General features: G+C 42.9%; 1 protein-coding gene across 1 annotated transcript in view; it reads left to right on the top strand.

The window, feature by feature from the left end:
- The window catches only part of LOC121577987 (N-terminal EF-hand calcium-binding protein 1), a 57,588-nt gene that overhangs the window by 19,983 nt on the left and 12,163 nt on the right, over positions 1 to 25,442 (top strand). Inside the window, exons 3-6 of the mRNA XM_041892020.2 lie at positions 7,985 to 8,093; positions 11,386 to 11,411; positions 15,377 to 15,474; positions 21,790 to 21,926. Coding sequence (XP_041747954.1) covers positions 7,985 to 8,093; positions 11,386 to 11,411; positions 15,377 to 15,474; positions 21,790 to 21,926 — 370 coding nt within the window. The remainder of the gene's footprint in view (positions 1 to 7,984; positions 8,094 to 11,385; positions 11,412 to 15,376; positions 15,475 to 21,789; positions 21,927 to 25,442) is intronic.

The following is a 25,442-nucleotide window of genomic DNA, read 5'->3' as shown; positions in this document are numbered from 1 at the left end:
TCGTTAACAGTCAAATAAATGGCAGAGTGTGACAGGGAAGCAACAGTAGCGAAGTCCTGTATGGCAATACTTTGAGAAGTTAAATGAGAAGGTTGTAAAATGCAAACTGCGAGGTGGAATTGAGCTACAGTGGCAGTACAGGTGCAATGCTTAACCATCTGAAAGAGAGGCACCGTGAGACCCAACCCATTTCTGGCAGCAGTGAGTGAGAAATCGCAGCGCTGATTACAGAAATGATTGCAGTTGATATGCAGCCATTGTCAATAGTAGAGGATGTCAGCTTCAATGTTCCCCTAGAACCAGACTACAAGATGCCATGTCGAAAAACTGTGACGGCCCGGATGGAGAAATGGAAAATGATTGCTCTGCAAGTAGGCCTACAAAGCGTGAGCTCTCAAACACCATAAAGTGGACAACAGCTTGTTGGACGTCTATGAACACGCTGTCATAATTCACTGCAACGACCCATCACATTGATGAGAAGTGGGACCTGAAATGCCATGTACTACTGACAACTGAGAACATGGAGGAGAGACACAGTAGAAAAACCTATCATCGTTGCTGAGTGGGTGGGGGACAGCAGTAAGGTGAGCGCTGTCTGGTAGGTTCCACTAGATAGCACAACCACAAGGTAATAATTGGCTATATCGTAAAAATAATGAAAACAAAAATTTGGTTTTTGGTCGTAGTATAGGGTTAGGCATAGGGTTAGCAGTGTGGTTAGGGTTAGGGTTTAAAATCACATTTTAAGAAGAGAAATTGTAGATATAGGGTTTTTGGACTTTATGGCTGTGGTAACTAGTGACGACCGTCTGGTATGTTGCCAGGACTGCGGTAGATTGAACTGCATTGCCCCTTAGCTGTCATACAGAGGACCATATCTGAATTGTGAATTCACCTCATTAAAATATGTTTTCTTATAGTTTAAATGATACAAAATTTGCCATTTTAAACGTTAAGAAAATGTGTACATTTGTCACATCCCTAGAATAATTAAAAAGAGAAAAACTATGTTTTAAGTGAGAAGTAGGCATTGGTCTGAATCAGAAAATAAAATAAATTCACCAGCACCACAATGCCTATTCCGCCCATGCGCTACCAAGGTTTTCTAGCACACAAAATAAAATATATATGTCCATTGCATAAGGCTCATCTTGGTCGTCTTCTCTGCACTGTGTGTCGATGTGACGTTCAGCACAGCAATCATATTATATTATACCCTACATGACCAAGCCATGAAAAACAGCCCCAGACCATTATTCCTACTCCACCAAACATTACAGTTGGCACAATGCATTGGGGCAGGTAGCGTTCTCCTTGCATCCGCCAAACCCAGATTCATCCATCGGACTGCCAGATGGTGAAGCGTGATTCACCACTCCAGAGAACGCATTCCCACTGCTCCAGAGTCCAATGGCGGCGTGCTTTACACCACTGTTTGGCCGATGTTTGGCATTGCGCATGGTGATCTTAGGCTTGTGTGCGTCTGCTCGGCCATAGAAACCCATTTCAAGAAGCTCCCGACGAACAGTTCTTGTGCTGACGTTGCTTCCAGAGGCAGTTTGGAACTCAGTAGTGAGTGTTGCAACCAAGTACAAATTATTTTTACGCGCTTCAGCACTCGGCGGTCCCGTTCTGTGAGCTTGTGTGGCCTATCACTTCGCTGCTGAGCCGTTGTTGCGCCTAGATGTTTCCACTTCACAATAACAGCACTTACAGTTGACCGGGGCAGCTCTAGCAGGGCAGAAATGTGTCAAACTGACTTGTTGGAAAGGTGGCATCCTATTACGGTGCCATGTTGAAAGTCAGTGAGATCTTCAGTAAGGCCATTCTACTGCCAATGTTGGTCTATGGAGATCGCATGGCTGTTTATACACCTGTCAGCAAAAGGGTGTGGCTGAAATAGCCGAATCCATTAATTTGAAGGGGTTTCCACATACTTTTGTATATATAGTGTACATTATACTTCATTTGAAACACATGATCTATATCGCACTTTAACATTCTTTAACTAGCATTCCAATAGGATGTTTGAGTGCACATTTAGCCCACTGCTTAAATTATCTGCTCGTAACACTTAAATGTCACTCATAGAATGACAAATATTCCATCAATTAATCACATTTTATTTTTTTACATCAGCAGTTGTCACAAAGTGCTATACAGATACCCAGCCTAAAACCTCAAAGAGAAAGCAATTCAGATGCAGAAGCACAGTGGCTAGGAAAAACTCCCTAGAAGACAGAAGCCTAGGAAGAAACATAGAAAGGAACCAGGCTCAGAGGGGTGGCAAGTCCTCTTCTGGCTGTGCAGGGTAGAGATTTGTCTGTTCAACTGAGGGCCGTAGAAATTCCTCATTATTTTTCACTGTCAGAGGATGAAGGTTTTATCGACTGCAATAGTGGCACTCCCTGCTTGGCCTTGAAGACTGTTGACTATAGGAGTAAGATGAGGTTACACCTAGACGATGAACATATCACTTCATCATTTTAAGATTGGGGGAGGGGAAGCTGATCCTAGGTCAGTACGTAGGGGAAACTTCACCCTGAAGCATTGACTGTATCTCCCATAGGTTTTATTACATAAGTCAGCTGGCTCAACTAATAACTGTCATCCGCCTATATTCAATTGGTTGTCTTGTCGTCAATCAAATTACAACAACATGTCAATCTGGATGTCCTTATGAAGATTTCCCCAACATCTCCAAACATAGCTATGATGATATAATATAATGAGACATGAGTAAATTGACGAGTAAATTGAATGGTGGGAGGAATGAGTTAGGACAAAATGATTAGAAAGCTACTTCTCTGCTATGCCACATGTTCCTGCTCTGCAAAATGAGATCTTATTACTTTGGCCAAATTCACCAGTCTACCAGATGCTCACCTCAACTCGATCTCTGTCTCTGTCACTCTCTCCTTCTCTCTCTCTATCTCTCTCTCTCCCCCTTCTTTCTCCCTCTCTCCCTTCTTCACTCTCTCTCCATTCTACCTTTTCTCTCTCTCGCTCTCTCGCTCCCTCTTTCTGTCTCTCTCCCATTCTTATCCCACTCTTTCTACCTCTTTCCTTTCTCATTCCACAGTTGACAGACTTTCAGCAAGGCTTACTGGTACTGTTGTTGTAACATTCCTATTGAGGACATTCGTCCCACAGCAGGCTACTCAATCGCTTTTCCTTCAGTCTGACACATCAGTAATAATGGATGAAATAAGCCGTAGTCATGGCAATAATATGCTCCTCTAGGTCGTCCTGGAACGACCTAGAAGAGCAACACATTTTAGTAAGCCATTTTAACTAAGAACTGTCAGAAGTGAGCAAGCTCCCAGTAGTCACCATTAGGCTGCCAAAGAGCAAGGCATCAAATCTGGTAGCTTGACAGCGAAACCTGGGAGGTCTCCAATCCCCTCATTGAAATGAAAGAAGGTCAGAGTCGGATGATGAAGGCACATCTATATTGGCTCATCTACAACAACATGTGCTAGAATATCTACTAGAACAACATCTACTAGAACATGTACTAGAACATGTACTAGAACATGTACTAGAACAACATGTACTAGAACAACATGTACTAGAACAACATCTACTAGAACAACATGCACTAGAACAACATGGACTAGAACAACATGGACTAGAACAACATGGACTAGAACAACATGGACTAGAACAACATCTACTAGAACAACATCTACTAGAACAACATATTAGAATGTGTACTAGAACAACATCTACTCGAACAACATGTACTAGAAAATCTACTAGAACAACATGTACTAGAACATCTACTAGAACAACATGTACTAGAACATCTACTAGAACAACATGCGCTAGAACAACATCACTAGAACAACATGCACTAGAACAACATGCACTAGAACAACACGCACTAGAACAACACGCACTAGAACAACACGCACTAGAACAACACGCACTAGAACAACACGTACTAGAACAACATCTACTAGAACAACATCTACTAGAACAACATATTAGAATGTGTACTAGAACAACATGTACTAGAACATCTACTAGAACAACATGTACTAGAACATCTACTAGAACAACATGTGCTAGAACAACATGTACTAGAACAACAGTTACTAGAACAAAACGTACTAGAACAGCACATACTATAACAACGTACTAGAACAACATGTTCTAGAACAACATCTACTAGAACAACGTATTAGGATGTGTACTAGAACAACATGTACTAGAACATCTACTAGAACATCATGTACTAGAACATCTACTAGAACAACACATACTAGAACATGTACTAGAACAACACATACTAGAACAACATGTACTAGAACAACATGTACTAGAACAACGTATTATAATGTGTACTAGAACAACATGTACTAGAACAACATGTACTAGAACAACATCTACTAGAACAACGTATTAGAATGTCTACTAGAACAACATGTACTAGAACATTGTACTAGAACATGTACTAGAACATGTACTAGAACACGTACTAGAACAACATGTACTAGAACAACATGTACTAGAACATCTACTAGAACATCTACTAGAACAACATGTACTAGAACAACATGTGCTAGAACAACATGTACTAGAACAACACGTACTAGAACAACATGTACTAGAACAACAGCTACTAGAACAAAACGTACTAGAACAGCACATACTAGAACAACGTACTAGAACATCTACTAGAACAACTTATTAGAACAACATGTACTAGAACAACATGTACTAGAACAACATGTACTAGAACAACATGTACTAGAACAACGTATTAGAATGTCTACTAGAACAACATGTACTAGAACATCGTACTAGAACATCTACTAGAACATGTACTAGAACACGTACTAGAACAACATGTACTAGAACAACATGTACTAGAACAACACGTACTAGAACAACACGTACTAGAACAACATGTACTAGAACAACATGTACTAGAACAACATGTGCTAGAACAACACGTACTAGAACAACACGTACTAGAACAACATGTACTAGAACAACAGCTACTAGAACAAAACGTACTAGAACAGCACATACTAGAACAACGTACTAGAACATCTACTAGAACAACTTATTAGAACAACATGTACTAGAACAACATGTACTAGAACAACACGTACTAGAACAACACGTACTAGGACAACAGCTACTAGAACAATACGTACTAGAACAATACGTACTAGAACAACACGTACTAGAACATCTACTAGAACAACATGTACTAGAACAACGTACTAGAACATCTTCTAGAACAACACGTACTAGAACATCTTCTAGAACAACGTACTAGAACAACATCTACTAGAATAACATGTACGAGAATAACATGTACGAGAACAACATGCACTAGAACAACATGCGCTAGAACAACATGCGCTAGAACAACGTGCTAGAACAACATGTGCTAGAACAACATGTACTACAACAACACCTATTAGAACAACATGTACTAGAACAACATGTGCTAGAACAACATATGCTAGAACAACATGTGCTAGAACAACATGTACTAGAACAACATGTACTAGAACATCTACTAGAACAACATCTACGAGAACAACGTACTAGAACAACACGTACTAGAACAACATGTACGAGAACAACACGTACTAGAACAACACGTGCTAGAACAACACGTGCTAGAACAACATGTGCTAGAACAACATGTACTAGAACAACTACTAGAACAAAACGTGCTAGAACATCTACTAGAACAACATGTACGAGAACAACATGTACTAGAACAACACGTACTAGAACATCTACTAGAACAACATGTACTAGAACAACATGTACTAGAACATCTACTAGAACAACATCTACTAGAACAACATGTACTAGAACATCTAGAACAACACGTACGAGAACAAAATCTACTAGAACAACATGTGCTAGAACAACGTGCTAGAACAACGTGCTAGAACAACATATGCTAGAACAACATGTGCTAGAACAACATGTGCTAGAACAACATGTACTAGAACATCATGTACGAGAACAACATGTACGAGAACAACATGTACGAGAACAACATGTACGAGAACAACACGTACTAGAACAACATGTACGAGAACAACACGTACGAGAACAACACGTACGAGAACAACACGTGCTAGAACAACATGTGCTAGAACAACATGTGCTAGAACAACATGTGCTAGAACAACACGTGCTTGAACACGTACTAGAACAACATGTACTAGAACAACTACTAGAACAAAACGTACTAGAACAACATGTACTAGAACATCTACTAGAACAACATGTACGAGAACAACATGTACTAGAACAACACGTACTAGAACAACATGTACTAGAACAACACGTACTAGAACATCTACTAGAACAACATCTACGAGAACAACATGCACTAGAACAACGTACTAGAACATCTTCTAGAACAACATGTACTAGAACAACGTCTAGAACAACATCTACTAGAACAACATACTAGATCAAGTATGTATCCTTTTATTTGATCCTGTATTTTAAACCTAGCAACCTGTGACTGACGTTTAAAAAAAGAACTACAAAAGAGTGCAGACGGCCTCCCATTGTTTTCTAGATCAAGCATCACAATGTTGTACAGGATATCCTGCATATCTACTTCTATTTCCTAAAAACTGGTAGAACGTCATCTTAAATCAGATTTTGCAGAAGCGTATTTCTTGGAGATGATCTAAACAGTATTATAACCCTCTGCCTGTTCTTCTTACCGCTGAGCCGCACAAAGCCACTGACTGCATCAGATAGGACCGTGTTGAACAAAGAACCTTTTCATTATGTAAAAATGTCCCTCTTCCTATTACCACAACGAAGTTGTAAGCGATGACTTTGAGTCTGTTTGATGTAGCTTGTGAAAGCGTATTAGCCATTTGGTTAGGTCGTTGTTAGCTATTTGAAGTGAAAGGAGGTCGCGGCAAAGGCCTTGCATCGTCCTCCCAGCCAGCGCATTATAAATTCAGAACAGCCATGATGAGGTCTGATGAGGTCTAAGACGGAGCCCGGCCAAACAGATGGTCCTCAAATTTGCCCTTGAATTGAGGCGAATCAACTGGCTGGAACTCGTGGCATATTGAATTATATTAATTGTTACCTTGTCGTGTGTAATTTGGCCTGATTATGTGGGCAGTTTGCTGGAAAGCAGCTCTGACTGAGTTCTTTTTGATTGTTTGGATCATAGAAATAGAATGATTCTGACTTCTATGGTTTGGATATGGTTTGCCCTTTCAAAGTGTGATGGCAGCCTATTCCCTATATAGTGCACTACTTTTGACCAGAGCTTTATAGGCCCTGGTCAAAAGTAGTGCACTATATAGGGAACCGGGTGCCATTTGGGACGCAAACAAAGTGTTATAAATCTGCTGACGTCTTCCTTCTGTCCTTCAGCACGCCAGGTCTGGCTAGCCGGCTGCTGACTCCAGCTCCAACGTTTGTCTGTCTAGTTCTCCTACCAAGCGACAGATTGATACCAGGAACATGTTTATCACAAATCAGACAACTAAGGGCACTAAGACAACTAAGGGCACTAAGCTCTTCCTGTGCCTCCTGCTCGTGATTAGTACTAAATGTAACAAACCTCAACAACTGCCACTTGTGGTTGTATTCAGCAAAGTCATTTGTTGCGTCCCAAATGCCACCCTATTCTCTGTATAGTGCACTACTTTTGACCAGTGCCCATATGGCTGGGTGCCATTTGGGACACAGAAATTAAAGCTATGATGTAGGCCAGTTCTATTTCCTCCAGACCTGGGTTCAAATAGTATTTGTTTTATATCAAATATTTTAAGCTGCACTTGATTGAGTTGCATGTATGGAACCAATGGAACCCAAACCATCTGCCTCTCCAGGCAGGCCCATTAAACGCTCAAAGTATTTGAAAGACAACAAATACTATTTGAACCCTGGTGTGATTTCCTTTGGCCATGTGTCTCAGTCATGGATGCACAGTAAACTGTTGTATTGTGTTGTCTTTCAGATGATGGGAAACTGTCGTTTGATGAGTTCAATGCTTATTTCGCCGACGGGATTCTCACCACTGAGGAGTTGAAGGAGCTCTTCTACTCCATAGATGGAAAGCAGAATACGTATGTTCCCTCTCTGCAACTCACAGATTGCATGCATGGTTTGTAACATTGATTAGATTAAAGGAAAACATAGCACAGGCACATTTACAATTCCTGAACATGCAGACTCCTTGTATGCTTGACGTAGTGTTTTGCAGCACTAAGCAACAACCAAGTAGATGGTGGATAATCAGAAGAGGATATTGAAATATGACCTACTTATTGTGTCATTTACCATGCATAGACCACATCAATGACTTATTTCAGGTCTGCAATTAAGCACAAGTGGACCAAATAATTTCCTCTGGATTTTTTATGCTGTGTTCTACTTCACATGGCACTTACAAACCTCTTTCTGCAGTCAAAGAAATCCCTCTCTTGGTAATGACAACATGCATAAGACTGTTGAGCATCTGTGTAATATAGCAACAACAACAGAGACAATGCTTAGACTGCTCATACATTAGCTAAAGCATTTTTTTTTTTTTATTATTCTATACATTTTGTAGTATTCAAATGTGTTAAAATAATCGAAACATAAGTAGCTAAAGCTAGTTAAAGGGGAAGTGCAGGATTTTACAACTTGATGTTAAATGTCCCCTCACCCTGAAAGAAGTCTATGGGCCAATAGAAACGGTATTCCATTCACTTCCATTGATTGTTGGCTTGTGGTGGCTAAAGTTAGCTGAAGTTTGAACCATGGATTACAGTTTCTCCTGGCCTACAGAGTACTTTTAGGGCGAGGAACCCCACTACAGACCCTGGTTCGATTCCAGGCTGTATCACAATCCGGCCATGATTAGAAGTCCCATAGGGCGGCACACAATTGGCCCAGCGTCGTCCGGGTTTGGCCTGGGAAGGTCGTCATTGTAAATAAGAACTTGTTTTTAACTGACTTGCCTAGTTAAATAAAGGTTAAATAAAATAAATAAAATAATATCAAGTTGTAAATCCTGAATTTCCCCTTTTAAAAGCATTTTTCTCTCCTGAAGTGGCAAAAGTTTAACGTTCCATTGTTTAAGCCTGTTGACTTGATTGCTTTTGGCAGAATGGAAATGTATGTTCATTGAGCACTTACCGACTTGCTCCCCCAACATGAACAATTTCACAACATTATAGCATCTAAAGTCCAAGCAAGCGCTTGCTAGGGAGATTAGCTTGTCCGTCAAAGTCCCTGCAGCTCAGATGAACAAATAGAGAAACCGATATTTCCTGAACAAGTCGCACGCACGCACACACAGAGCACTCCCCGCAAACACCACAGGCCAGGATTCTCCCAGGCTTCTCTCAAAGTAATGAACACTTCTGAACATTATGTTCAAATTCGGGATTATGTTATTGATTATGTTAATGAACACACGGCTGGAATGGCAAGGACATCTTCCCACCACAGTGAAAATCAGTGTTACTCTTCTAGTGAAAACACATTAGCAGCTAAAAGCTAATTCCCCTTGAAGTGACAAAGGGCATCGCAGCTTTCAAAAGGGGGGATTTTAGCATTAACAGTGATAAATTACAACGGAAGGTAATAGGTGCAATGCAGGTTGCACATTCCAATTACACGTTAACCAGGTTTACTTTTGCTCTTAATTTGGCCGTCCAAGCCGAGCCAATAAAAGGCCAGCTATGCCAGCAGGGAAGATGCTCTAATAGGTGCATACAGTGCATTCGGAAAGTATTCAGACCCCTTGACTTTTTCCACATTTTCTTACGTTACAGCCTTATTCTAAAATAGATTAAATGCATTATTTCCCTCATCAATCTACACACAATACCCCATAATGACAAAGCAAAAACAGGTTTTTAGAATTGTCACTCGGACATGGCTCCAGAGTTCCTCTGTGGAGATGGGAGAACCTTCCAGAAGAACAACCATCTCTGCATTACTCCAGCAATCAGGCCTTTATGGTAGTGTGGCCAGACGGAAGCCACTCCTCAGTAAAAGGTACATGACAGCCCGCGTGGAGTTTTCCAAAAGGCACCTAAAGGACTGTCAACCATGAGAAAGAAGATTCTCTGGTCTGATGAAACCAAGATTGAACTCTTTGGCCTGAATGCTAAGCGTCACGTGTGGAGGAAACCTGGCACCATCCCTACGGTGAAGCATGGTGGTGGCAGCATCATGCTGTTTTTCAGCGGCAGGGACTGGGAGACTAGTCAGGATCGAGGGAAATATGAACGGAGCAAAGTACAGAGAGATCCTTGATGAAAACCTGCTCCAGAGCGCTCAGGACCTCAGACTGGGGTGAAGGTCACCTTCCAACAGGACAACGACCCTAAGCACACAGCCAAGACAACGCAGGAGTGGCTTCGGGACAAGTCTCTGAATGTCCTTGAGTGGCCAACCAGAGCCCGGACTTGAACACAATCGAACATCTCTGGAGAGACCTGAAAATAGCTGTGCAGCGATGCTCCCCATCCAACCTAACAGAGCTTGAGAGGATCTGAAGAGAAGAATGTGAGAAACCTCCCAAATACAGGTGGGCCAAGCTTGTAGCGTCATACCCAAGAAGACTTGATGCTGTAATCGCTGCCGAAGGTGCGTCAACAACTGAGTAAAGGGTCTGAATACTTCTGTAAATGTGATATTTCAGTTTTTGTGCAAAAAATTCTAAAAACCTATTTTTGCTTTGTCATTATGGGGTGTTGTGTGTAGATTGATGAGGGGGGAAAAACAATTTGATCAATTTTAGAATAAGGCTGTAACATAACAAAATGTGGGAAAAGTCAAGGGGTCTGGATACTTTCCGAATGCACTGTAGTTTAGGCTAATACTTTATGACAGCATGTTAAGTGGTTGTCTTTTAGGCGGTCATTTCTGCCCAGCAATCCATTTCAGCCTAGAGAATTCTGACTTGAATATTTCAAATATTGTTCAACAATGTCAGCTCCAATTAACATGGAAATTGCATTTCCAGAGAGGGGTTCACATTTCTTTAATCAAAGCCTGTAGGCTTCAGTCAGACACTCGGAGTGAAAAAGTGTGTGCGGTGAATTAATCGTATTCAGAGGAAGAACAACGATTCTGTTTTTCCGAGATGATTAGGAAGAAAGCATTGTAATTGACACATTTTATATAACTTTTATTGAGCTTATTAATTCCTGAAAGTTTTACAGTACATGGGGGTTATGGCACCCGCCATGCTTTGAAGTTTCCCTCCGTAGACATTTTAGTTTCTGTCCACACTTTCCTGAGACACACAACCTTTCCTGGACTTAAATGAAATACAGCACATATCTTTGAATTGCCCATGATTCAATTAACTCTGTATTTCTTTCTTTCCACCTCTACTTATTTTCTGCTACATTGTAGCAACCTAGACACCGACAAGCTATCAGGTGAGTGTTAGGGCTACTGTCTGTTTTAATGTGTCCTATCCTTTCTTCACATGAACCCTGCAATCTCCCCAACGTGCCTCCAGTTAGGCATTGGTCTCACCTGTGAAGCTTTTGTGCTCAACCATGCTATGTCTTTCACAATAATGTCAGTATCTTATTGTTATGATAGGTTGTTGTCAGCATTAGCATTAGCATAATCTTCCTCGTTATCATCATCATCACCATTCCAGCATTCCATCTTTATTATCCTCATCATCAACGATCATCATCTATTATTATAAGTATGGGTATAAACTGTAAACTGACACACGTCTACATCTCCAGCTTATGGAGGTGAGTGGCAGATGGCCTGGAAAGCCAAGGAATAGTACAAAGACCTGTAAACACTCACTTCCGAGAATAAATCTGCTGCATAATTTATTGAATGGCAAAAGCATCAGTCAGTGCAGCAGCTTGACGTCAGGGGGAAGTTAACTATCTTTCATCACTGTAAGTGCCTTCACTGTGTCATCTTGGAGTTAGTACAATGGACATCGGTCAATGTCGGCTTCATAGGCGAAGGAAATCCAGAGCACTCTTCGATTGGTGAAAGTTAAAATGCCCTGATTCATTTGACATTACCATGGTCAAGTATGACTACAGTTGACATTACTATGGTCACGTATGACTACAGTCAACATTACCATGGTCAAGTATGACTTCAGTTGGCATTACCATGGTCAAGTATGACTACAGTTAACATTACCATGGTCACATATGACTACAATTGACATTAGCATGGGCACATATGACTACAATTGGCATTACCATGGTCAAGTATGACTACAGTTGACATTACCATGGTCACACATGACTACAGTTGGACTTACCATGGTCACGTATGACTGTAGTTGACATTACCATGGTCACGTATGACTACAGTTGACATTACCATGGTCAAGGATGACTACAGTTGACATTACCATGGTCACGTATGACTACAGTTGACATTACCATGGTCACGTATGACTACAGTTGACATTACCATGGTCACGTATGACTACAGTTGACATTACCATGGTCAAGGATGACTACAGTTGACATTACCATGGTCACGTATGGCTACAGTTGCCACACTGACACACTCAATTAAGCGTTTTGGCTTAAAGGTCGACTTTGGGCAAAAAAGAATGGCTGTAAACTGTATAACTGATCAATGCACCATCATACCAGGTCATTTAATGCTTAAAAACGAACCAAATTGGATGAATAAGATATTTGGCTACAGAAGTGCCATTTCTTACTGATCACTACAGCTTCTGTCCAAAAACAAATTCTGTGAAATGACGTCAACACATACTGGAGGAGTTTCAAGTTTTAATGTCACATGCACAAGTATAGTGAAATGCCTTTCTTGCAAACTCAAACCCAACAATGCAATAATCAATAACGATGTATTACTAGAAAAAACCACACAAGAAATAAGAAGAAATATGAAATACACAATAAGTAAGTAAGCATACTATATACAGGGTCAGTTCCAATACCATATTTACAATGTGCAGGGATACTGGAGTGATGGAGGTAGATATGTATGGGGTAAGGTGACTAGGCAACAGGATATAAGATAAACATAGTAGCAGCAGCTTGTATATGAGTGTGTGTGTGTAGAGTCAGTATAAATGTACGTGCATGTTATGTGTGAATGTGTAGGGCCCTGTGAGTGTACATAGAGACAAAAAGAAAAAGGTCAATGAGGATACAAGGTTGACTCAGTCTGTGTAGCTATTTTGTTAGCTATTTATCAGTCTTATTGCTTGGGGATAGAAGCTGTTCAAGAGCCTGTTGGTGCCAGACTTGATGCACCAGTACCGCTTGCCGTGTGGAAGCAGAGAGAATAGTCTATGGCTTGGGTGGTTGGAGTCTTTAACCATTTTCCGGGCCTTCCTACCACACCGCCTGATATAGATGTCCTGGATGGCATGGAGCTCGGTCCCAGTGATGTACTGGGCTGTCTGCACCACCCTCTGTAGCGCCATGCAATCGAGGGCGGTGCTATTGCCATACCAGGCAGTGATGCAGCCAGTCAAAATGCTCTTAATGGTCCAGCTGTAGAACCTTTTAAAAGATTTGAGGGCCCATGCCAAACTTTTTCAACCTCCTGAGGGGGAAGAGTCCTTCTTCACGACTGTGCGTGTGTGTTTGGACCATTTTTAAGTCTTTAGTGATTTGGACACCGAGGAACTTGAAGCTGTCTACCTGCTCCACTGCCGCCCCGTCGATGTGGATTGGGGCGTACTCGCCCCTTCATTTCCTGTAGTCCATGATGAGCTCTTTGGTCTTGCTGACGTTGAGGGAGAGGTTGTTGCTCCGGCACCACACTGCCAGGTCAATGACCTCCTCACTGTAGGCTGACTCATCGTCACCGGTGATTAGGCCTACCACCGTTGTGTCGTCAGCGAACTTGATGATGGTGTTGGAGTCGTGCGTGTCCATGCAGTTGTGGGTGAACAGGGAGTACAGGAGGGGACAAAGCACACACTCCTGTGGGGCCCCTGTGTTGAGGGTCAGCGTGGCGGATGTGTTGTTGCCTACCCTCACCACCTGGGGTCGGCCCGTCCAGGATCCAGTTGCAGAGGGAGGTGTTCAGTCCCAGTCCTAAGCTTGGTGACGAGCTTGGAGGGGACAATGGTATGAACGCTGAGCTGTGGTCAACAGCATTCTCACATAGGTATTCCTCTTATCTAGGTGGGTGAGGGCAGTATGGAGAGCAGTTGAGATTGCGTCATCTATGGATCTGTTGGGGCGGTATGTAATTAGAGTGGGTCTAGGGTGTCTAGGATGGTGGAGTTAATGTGTGCCATAACCAGCCACTCAAAGCACTTCATGATTACAGAAGTGAGTGCTACAGGGCGGTAGTCATTGTGGTATGAAGCCTTAGAGTTCTTGGAGACAGGAATGATGGCGGTCATCTTAAAACATGTGGGGATTACAGACTGGGACAAGGAGAGGTTGGAAATTACCGTGAAGATGCCTGCCAGCTGTTCTGCGTATGCTCTGAGAACGTGCCCTGGAATACCATCTGGCCCCTCGGCCTTGCGGGTGTTGACCTGATTAAAGACCTTTTTCACGTCGGCCTCGAAGAGCGAGATCACCCAATCCTCTGGGTCGGTGAGGGCCCTCACACCCGGCATGCTGTTGTTGTTGTCAATGTGTGCATAAAATGCATTGAGTTCGTCTGGTAGAGAAGCATCGTTGGGCAGATCATGGCTGGGTCTTCCTTTGTAATCCATAATGGACTGTAGCCCTGCCACATATGGTGGGCGTCAGAGCCTGTGTAATATGATTCTACCTTATTCCTATATTGTCCTTTTGCTTGTTTGATGACTCTGCGGAGGTCATAGCGGGACTTCTTGTAGCCTCAGAGTTGTCTACGATAGCTCTTTCTGAGGTAGACCTGTCCTTTAGTTTTGTGCCAACCTCTGCATTAATCCAGGGCTTTTGATTGGGGAAGCAGTGAACCCTCACCGTGGGGACGACGTCGCCGATACTGGCTAGCTAAAGTGGCTGGCTTAGCTAACAAACTAACTACGTCGGTAGCGGCGCCCATGAACAGATTGACACATTGACGAACCACCAACAGCACACCCAATTTCTGTTCGAATGTTTAGATAAGGGACGAGCTTGGACAGTTTTTCGTGCCCAAAGTCGACCTTTAATTACTTTCCGACTTTATAAGAGGCTATAACAGTTTATCCAATCGATGTCTGCTCTTGTGTTTCACAATGTACCATTCTATTTGGTTCTTTGATCAGTCAATACATTTTTCAGAGACAGATCAAAGTGCAAAGACGTCATTATCAGGGAAAGATCTTGAGATATCATGCGCATTAGATATTCAACTGAATTTAACATTTATACCGTACTGTACAGTATAAGAAACGGGTGAGTATGTTAAATCGTTTTTTTTGGTTTGCTTATTTCAGATTACTTTGCTCAACACTTGGGGGAGTATCTGAATGTCCTCTCTGCTCTGGAAACCCTAAACGTCGCCATCTTGAAGGCCATGGACAAAACTAAAGAGGTAAGCCTTTGTGTGAACTGTTTTGAGACGTCATACCTATCCATGCTCAAGGGTTACTGTCAAATAGATGAGTGAATGCAATAATACTTTGAAAATGTACCCTTCTTTCCTCTGCAACTTGAAGTAATCACTGATGTAACATGATTGCAAAGGTGAAAGCAAAAGTTCACAGCTTAGTGACTGTGGGCTACAGAATATACTCTATATCTACAGTGCTCAGTTAAAGTCTACACTGTATTTTCAAGTATTGTGGTGGCAGCATCACGTTATCGGTATGCTTGTCACCGGCAGGGACTAGGGAGTTTGTCTTGTGAATACCTGACGCTGGGATAGTTTTTTATTTTTCAGCAGGACAATACACAAATTGTAATGCCAAAGACACACCAGAATGGCTTTCCAAGAGGTGTTGAGTGTTCCTGAATGGTCTCAGTCCTGACTTAAATCTGCTTGAAAATCAGTGACAAGGTTTGAGTATTGCTGTCCATCAATGATTCCCAACCAAATGTACTGAGCTTGAGCAATTTTGACAAAAACAATGAATATATGTTGCCCTAAGATTTGTGCAAATTTGGTAGAATCTTATTCAAAATGATTGACAGCTGTAATGGCCGCCAAAGGTGCTTCCACCAAGTATTAACTCTGGGGTGTGAAGACATACGCTATCAAGACATCTTAGTTTTTAGTGTTCATTAATTTGGAAAATGTTCAATAATTTGTCTTTCACTTTGGAAATGTGGAGTAGCTTGTGTAGATCAATAGGGGGAAAAATCGAATTTAATCAATTTACTTGATTTCATTTTAAGGCAGCAACATGTGAAAACTGCAAGGGGCATGTAGACTTTCACTAGGCACTGTATGCTTTGTATTATGAACTGTAAATGTTACACAGTCCATTGAATGGGGGCTATATAATATAATATATTATATAGGGTATAGATAAAGCCTGCTGAATATACCCTATGTAGAATATACCTTATGATATAGGCTACAGAATATACCTTATGTAGAATATATAGTGCATTCGGAAAGTATTCAGGCCCCTTCCCTTTTTCCGCATTTTGTTACGTTACAGCCTTATTCTAGAATGGATTTAATAAAACATTTTCCTCATCAATCTACACACAATACCCCATAATGACAAAGTGAAAACAAGTTTTTATAAATTGTAGCAACAAAAAAAAAGTATTTACATAAGTATTCAGACCCTTTGCTATGAGACTCGAAATTGAGCTCAGGTGCATCCTATTTCCATTGATCATGCTTGAGATGTTTCTACAATTTAATTGGAGTCCACCTGTGGTAAATTCAATTGATTGGACATGATTTGGAAAGGCACACACCTGTCTATATACTGCACCTTACGATATAGGCTACAAAATATACCCTACCTATGTTTTGTGTTAACAGTAAATACTCCACAGTCCATACACTAGGGGCTAGTTTCCCTCCATTCAGCCGATTCATGACTTTGAGACGAAACGGCTCCTCTGCACAGATGGAGTCAATCTAGTGTGCCTCATAAAAACAATGAGTCAAGCAACAATATTGGTGCAGGAATAGTCCAGCCAAGCATATCTGCATTCATTAGCATCATATTATGGTCTAAATTATGCTTTTTTATAGCGGCGACGCTTTGTCAAGCTTCCCGGAGCCCATACAGGAACATTGGGAAGCTGGCTAGCTAACTGTAGAGTTTTTTCAGTGCACAGTCAGCCCTTCCCATTGTGGCTAAAGGGGGAGGATGTGAAAGGAATTGTATGGCCAAGTGCTTGATGGGATTCCTAAGTCACCCATTGTAGCAAATGTGTATATACACCGAATAAAAAGATAAACGCAACATGCAACAATTTCAAAGATTTTACTGAGTTACAGTTCATATAAGGAAATCAGTCAATTGAAATAAATAAATTAGGCCCTAATCTATGGTTTTCACGTGACTGGGAATACAGATATATATCTGTTGGTCACAGATATCTTTTTTAAAAAGGTAGAGGCGTGGATCAGAAAACCAGTCAGTACCTGGTGTGACCACCATTTGCCTCATGCAGCGCGACACATCTCCTTTGCAAAGAGTTGATCAGGCTGTTGATTGTGGCCTGTGGAATGTTGTCCCACTCCTCTTCAATGGCTGTGTGGAATTGCTGGATATTGGCGGGAATTGGAACCCGCTATCGTACAGGTCGATCCACATCGTCCCAAACATGCTCAATGGGTGACATGTCTGTTGAGTATGCAGGCCATGGAAGAACTGGTACATTTTCAGCTTCCAGGAATTGTGTACAGATGCTTGAGACATGGGGCCGTGCATTATCGTGCTGAAACATGAGGTGATGGCGGCAGATGAATGGCACGACAATGGGTCTCAGGATCTCATCACGGTATCTGTGCATTCAAATTGCCATCGATTAAAATGCAATTGTGTCCGTAGCTTATGCCTGCCTATACCATAACCCCACTGCCACCATGGGGCACTCTGTTCTCAGCGTTGACATCAGCAAACCGCTTGCTCACATGACGCCATACACGCTGTCTGCCATCTACCCGGTACAGTTGAAACTGGGATTCATCCGTGAAGAGCATACTTCTCCAGCGTGCCAATGGCCATCGAAGGTGAGCATTTGCCCACTGAAGTCGGTTACGACGCCGAACTGCAGTCAGGTCAAGACCCTGGTGAGGACGACGAGCACGCAGATTAGCTTCCCTGAGACGGTTTCTGACAGTTTGTGCAGACATTTTTCAGTTGTGCAAACCCACAGTTTCATCAGCTTTCCAGGTGGCTGGTCTCAGACGATCCCGCAGGTGAAGAAGGTGGATGTGGAGGTCCTGGGCTGGTGTGGTTACACGTGGTCTGCGGTTGTGAGGCCGGTTGGACATACTGCCAAATTCTCTAAAACGACGTTGGAAGTGGCTTATAGTAGAGAAATTAACATTACATTCTCTGGCAACTGCTATGGTAGACATTCCTGCAGTCAGCATGCCAATTGCACGCTCCCTCAAAACTTGAGACATCTGTGGCATTGTGTTGTGTAAAAAAAGGCACATTTTAGAGTGGCTGTTTATTGTCCCCAGCATAAGGTGCACCTGTGTAATGATCATGCTGTTTAATCAGCTTATTGATATGCCACACCTGTCAGGTGGATGGATTATCTTAGCAAAGGAGAAATGCTCACTAACCGGGATGTAAACAAATTTGTGTACAACATTTGAGAGAAATAAGCTTTTTGTGTGTATGGAACATTTCTGGGATCTTTTATTTCAGCTCATGAAACATGGGACCAACACTACATGCTGCGTTTATATTTTTGTTCAGTGTATATCTCCCCCACACACAATTTTACCACCGCACATTATTGTCAAAGTTTCAGTCAGTTTTCCTTCATGATCCACCAGAGGTCATAAGGATATACAGTGCCTTCAGAAAGTATTCACACCCCTTTACTTTTTCCACATTTTGTTATGTTACAAAGTGTGATTAAAATTGATTTATTGTCATTTTTTGTCAACGATCTACACAAAATACTCTAATGCCAAACTGGAAGAAAAATTCAAACATTTGTAAAATAATATATGAAAATTAAACACTAATATACAGTATCTTGATTAGATACTGTAAGTATTCAACCCCCAATACATGTTAGAATCACCTTTGGCAGCGATTACAGCTGTGAGTCTTTCTGAGTAAGTCTCTAAGAGCTTTCCACACCTGGATTGTGCAACATTTGCTCATTATTCCTTTCAAAATTCTTCAAGCTCTGTCAGATTGGTAGTTGATCATTGCTAGGCAACCATTTTCAGGCATAGATTTTCAAGCAGATTTAAGTCAAAACTGTAACTCGGCCACTCCGGAACATCTTTTTCTTCTTGGTAAGCAACTCCAGTGTAGATTTGGCCTCGTGTTTTAGGTTATTTTCCTGCTGAAAGTGGAATTCATCTCCCAGAGTCTGGTGGAAAGCAGACAACCAGGTTTTCCTCTAGGATTTTGCCTGTGCTTAGCTCAATTCCGTTTCTCCCCAGTCCTTAATGATGACAAGCATACCCATAACATGATGCAGCCACAACAATTCTTGAGGGTAGGCAACAACACATCTGCCACGCTGACCCTCAACACGGGGGCCCCTCAGGGGTGCGTGCTTAGTCCCTTCCTGTACTCCCTGTTCACCCACGACTACGTGGCCGCGCAAGACTCCAACACCATCATTAAGTTTGCAGACGCACGACGGCGGTAGGCCTGATAACCGACGATGATGAGACAGCCTACAGGGAACACTGCTCAACTGAGGGACCTTGCAGATAATTGTATGTGTGGGGTACAGAGATGAGGTAGTCATTCAAAAAACATGAGTCCATGCAACTTATTATGTGACCTGTTAAGCACATTTTTACTGCTGAATGTGTTTAGGCTTGCCATAACGAAGGGGTTAAATACTTATTGACTCAAGACGTTTCAGTTTTTCATTTTTAGCTAATTTGTAAAAATATAAAAAAAACATAATTCCACATTATGGGGTATTTTGTGTAGGCCAGTTACAAAACAAATCTAAATTTAATCAATTTTAAATTCCGGCTGTAATTCAACAAAATGTGAAAAAAGTTAAGGGGTGTGAATACTTTCTGAAGGTACTGTAACTGGCCTTACATTTCAGTGACGTCTTCATATAACCGCAATCTATATGTTTTTTGCTTTATATTGTTAATTATACACGTTTTATACAGGTGGGAATAGGTGGAAACAAAGTAGACCTACCTTGGTTCGTAAAGGAATTTTTTAAAACTCCAATGCGTTACAAGGTACCTTTTCTTTCAGTTGCCTATTTGTTATTCTTAAATAAAATTATGTAGACCATGACCAAAATAATTGTTGGACGAGCCTTGGAGTCTGGGATCTGAAGATCATAGTCATTTAGTTGAATCTACTGTAACACTTTATTTCAAGGTGTGGCTATACATTTCTTACAAACCACAATTCATTAATTAATTTGTTTACCATTTGTAAACTGTATTTTTTAGCATGAGTAAGTAGCTGTTTTATTTAGGCTACAAACAATTTCATGAGTGAGATCAGATTTTGCTTAATTCAATGACTAACCAACTATACAATAATAAAGATAAGACTTTAATAATCAGACATTAAAAGAAAGTGTTATAGAATCTACCTCAAGAAGAGACCTTTTTCATTTATGTTCTTATCTGCGACGGAAACGTATATTAGCCAGCCCAGGAATCAGTGAAGCACATCAGTGAAGGAACGAGAAAATCCAGCTATCCCTATTAGAAAAAGAGGGGCTTTTACTGCATAATTATGCACCCTGTCACAATTAAAGCCCCATTCTTTCATGCACTTTCTTATTCACTGTCAGAAGGAAACCCATAGAGGTTTTCGCTAGCGATTGTTAGCAGCTGTAGTCTGTCATAAATGTCACCACCAAGGCCCTAGAATGAAATTCCCCCATGCTATTAATCTACAGTTGCAAGGGTAGCCTCCCAAATTGCACCCTATTCACCATATAGTGCACTACTTTCGACCAGGGCTCATAGTGCTCTGGTCAAAAGTAGTGCACTATGTAGGGAATAAGGTGCAATTTGGAACGCACTAACCAGGTTGTCGTTGTACATTCTAGTGTGACGCTCCACTACAATTACTCCATTAACCACCCTGCACCATTCCTCTTGGTCTGCTTAAATTACAGTCTTGTTAACACGAGTCTCCCGCTAGTTAAAGATGGAATAGCTGGTATTATGAAAACTGTTCCATGTTCAATATTTGAAATGGCTAAGAATCATGCATGCTGTGTAACGTAGCGATTGAATTGGAGTAAAACATCTGCTATGAGCTTTCGCCCTTATCACCTGATGCCGTAGCTGTCGTGAGGATAACAGCTCTTAGAATTAATTTGGTCTCTCCGAATAAAGGTTGCCAACCTGTTCCCTCTCACTCTCTTTCGTCTCTCCCCACCCCTGCTCCCCTTTCCCCCACCCCCCTCTCCTCTCTCCCCCTCTCTCATACCATCCCCCTCTCCTCTATCCCCCCTCTCTCCCACCACACCTACTCTCCTCTCTCCCCTCTCTCCCACCCCACCTACTCTCCTCTCTCCCACCCCATCCCCCTCTCCTCTATCCCTCCTCTCTCCCACCCCACTCACACTCCTCTATCCCCCCTCTCTCCCACCCCACCTACTCTCCTCTCTCCCCTCTCTCCCACCCCATCCCCCTCTCCTCTCCCACCCCAACTACTCTCCTCTATCCCCCCTCTCTCCCACCCCACCCCACCTCCTCTCCTATATCCCCATCTCTTCTCCCCCATCTCTCCCTCGTTAGGAGTACCAGGGCTCCTCTGTGCTGGGACAGTTTGTGACCCGCTTCATGCTGAGGGAGACCTCCAGCCAGCTGCTCTCTCTCCAAATGTCCCTGCAGTGTGCCATGGAGGCTGTGGAGGAGGAGAGCAGACCCGCGCCGTGAGTCACTAGCGCTCAACACACCTAAAGACTATGGCAGCACCACCTTACTACTGAATAGCCAGTCTCAAATACACAACAACACCTCAGGTATCAACACCTCACCAGCTGTACCTCACTACTAAAAAAACTATGGAATTACCTCACCTCTCAACACCATTCCAGCCACAACCTCACCACTAAATAATATGGCACCACCTCATTACTAAATACTATGGCACCACCTCATTACTAAATACTATGGCACCACCTCACTACTAAACATTATGGCACCACCTCACTACTAAACACTATGGCACCACCTCATTACTAAACATTATGGCACCACCTCATTACTAAATACTATGGCACCACCTCACTACTAAATACTATGGCACCACCAAACTACTAAATACTATGGCACCACTTCACTACTAAATACTATGGCAACACCTCACTACTAAATACTATGGCACCACCACATTGCTAAATACTATGGCAACACCTCACTACTAAATACTATGGCACCACCTCACTACTAAATACTATAGCACCACCTCACTACTAAATACTATGGCACCACCTCATTACTAAATACTATGGCACCACCTCATTACTAAATACTATGGCACCACCTCACTACTAAATACTATGGCACCACCTCACTACTAAATACTATGGCACCACCTCACTACTAAATACTATGGCACCACCTCACTACTAAATACTATGGCACCACCTCACTACTAAACACTATGGCACCACCTCACTACTAAACATTATGGTGCCACCTCACTACTAAACACCATGGCACCACCTCACTACTAAACACTATGGCACCACCTCACTACTAAATACTCTGGCACCACCTCACTACTAAATACTATGGCACCACCTCACTACTAAATACTATGGCACCACCACACTGAATACTATGGCACCACCTCACTACTAAACACTATGGCACCACCTCACTAGTAAACACTATGGCACCACCTCACTAGTAAATAATATGACACCACCTCACTACTAAACACTATGGCACCACCTCACTACTAAATACTATGGCACCACCTCACTACTAAATACTATGGCACCACCTCACTACTAAATACTATGGCACCACCTCACTACTAAACACTATGGCACCACCTCACTACTAAATACTATGGCACCACGTCACTACTAAACACTTTGGCATCACCTCACTAGTAAATACTATGGCACCACCTCACTACTAAACACTATGGCACCACTTCACTACTAAATACTATGGCACCACCTCACTACTAAATACTATGGCACCACTTCACTACTAAATACTATGCCACCACCTCACTAGTAAACACTATGGCAACACAACACTACTAAATACTATGGCACCACCTCACTACTAAATACTATGGCACCACCACACTACTAAATACTATGGCACCACTTCACTACTAAATACTATGGCACCACTTCACTACAAAATACTATTTCACCACCTCACTACTAAATACTATGGCACCACTTCACTACTAAATACTATGGCACCACTTCACTACTAAATACTATGGCACCACCTCACTAGTAAACACTATGGCACCACCTCACTAGTAAATAATATTACATTTACATTTTACATTTTAGTCATTTAGCAGACGCTCTTATCCAGAGCGACTTACAGGAGCAATTAGGGTTAAGTGCCTTGCTCAAGGGCACATTAACGTCATTTAGCAGACGCTCTTAGCCAGAGCGACTCACAAATTGGTGCGTTCACCCTATAGCCAGTGGGATAACCACTTTACAATTGGGGGGGTAGAAGGATTCCTTTATCCTATCCCAGGTATTCCTTAAAGAGGTGGGGTTTCAAATGTCTCCGGAAGGTGGTGAGTGACTCCGCTGTCCTGGCGTCGTGAGGGAGCTTGTTCCACCATTGGGGTGCCAGAGCAGCGAACAGTTTTGACTGGGCTGAGCGGGAACTATGCTTCCGCAGAGGAAGGGAGCCAGCAGGCCAGAGGTGGATGAGCGCAATGCCCTCGTTTGGGTGTAGGGACTGATCAGAGCCTGAAGGTACAGAGGTGCCGTTCCCCTCACTGCTCCATAGGCAAGCACCATGGTCTTGTAGCGGATGCGAGCTTCAACTGGAAGCCAGTGGAGTGTGCGGAGGAGGGGGGTGACGGAGAGAACTTGGGAAGGTTGAACACCAGACGGGCTGCGGCATTCTGGATGAGTTGTAGGGTTTTAATGGCACAGGCAGGGAGGCCAGCCAACAGCGAGTTGCAGTAGTCCAGACGGGAGATGACAAGTGCCTGGATTAGGACCTGTGCCGCTTCCTGTGTAAGGCAGGGTCGTACTCTCCGAATGTTGTAGAGCATGAACCTGCAGGAGCGGGTCACCGCCTTGATGTTGGCGGAGAACGACAGGGTGTTGTCCAGGGTCACGCCTAGGCTCTTCGCACTCTGGGAGGAGGACACAGCGGAGTTGTCAACCGTGATGGCGAGATCATGGAACGGGCAGTCCTTCCCCGGGAGGAAGAGCAGCTCCGTCTTGCCAGGGTTCAGCTTGAGGTGGTGATCCGTCATCCATACTGATATGTCTGCCAGACATGCAGAGATGCGATTCGCCACCTGGTTATCAGAAGGGGGAAAGGAGAAGATTAGTTGTGTATCGTCAGCGTAGCAATGATAGGAGAGACCATGTGAGGATATGACAGAGCCAAGTGACTTGGTGTATAGGGAGAAAAGGAGAGGGCCTAGAACTGAGCCTTGGGGGACACCAGTGGTGAGAGCACGTGGTGCGGAGACAGCTCTCGCCACGCCACTTGGTAGGAGCGACCGGTCAGGTAGGACGCAATCCAGGAGTGAGCCGCGCCGGAGATGCCCAGCTCGGAGAGGGTGGAGAGGAGGATCTGATGGTTCACAGTATCAAAGGCAGCAGACAGGTCTAGAAGGACAAGAGCAGAGGAGAGAGAGTTAGCTTTAGCAGTGCGGAGAGTCTCCGTGACACAGAGGAGAGCAGTCTCAGTTGAATGACCAGTCCTGAAACCTGATTGGTTTGGATCAAGAAGGTCATTCTGAGAGAGATAGCAAGAGAGTTGGCTAAAGACGGCACGCTCAATAGTTTTGGAAAGAAAAGAGAGAAGGGATACTGGTCTGTAGTTGTTGACATCAGTGGGGTCGAGTGTTGGTTTTTTTTTTTTTTTTGCAACTCTCGCTCTCTTGAAGACGGAAGGGACATGGCCGGCGGTCAAGGATGAGTTGATCAGCGAGGTGAGGTAGGGGAGAAGGTCACCGGAGATGGTCTGGAGAAGGGAGGAGGGGATGGGGTCAAGCGGGCAGGTTGTTGGGCGGCCTGCAGTCACAAGTCGCAGGATTTTATCTGGAGAGAGAGGGGAGAAAGAAGTCAAAGCATAGGGTAGGGCAGTGTGAGCAGGACCAGCAGTGTCATTAGACTTAACAAACGAGGATCGGATGTCGTCAACCTTCTTTTCAAAGTGGTTGACGAAGTCATCCACAGAGAGAGAGGAGGGGGGGATTCAGGAGGGAGGAA

The sequence above is a fragment of the Coregonus clupeaformis genome, chromosome 12 (genome assembly GCF_020615455.1).
Source record: "Coregonus clupeaformis isolate EN_2021a chromosome 12, ASM2061545v1, whole genome shotgun sequence".
In the NCBI taxonomy this organism is placed as follows: domain Eukaryota; kingdom Metazoa; phylum Chordata; class Actinopteri; order Salmoniformes; family Salmonidae; genus Coregonus; species Coregonus clupeaformis.
The sequence above is the reverse complement of the archived record's forward strand: the minus strand, read 5'-3'. Positions and strand labels throughout refer to the sequence as shown.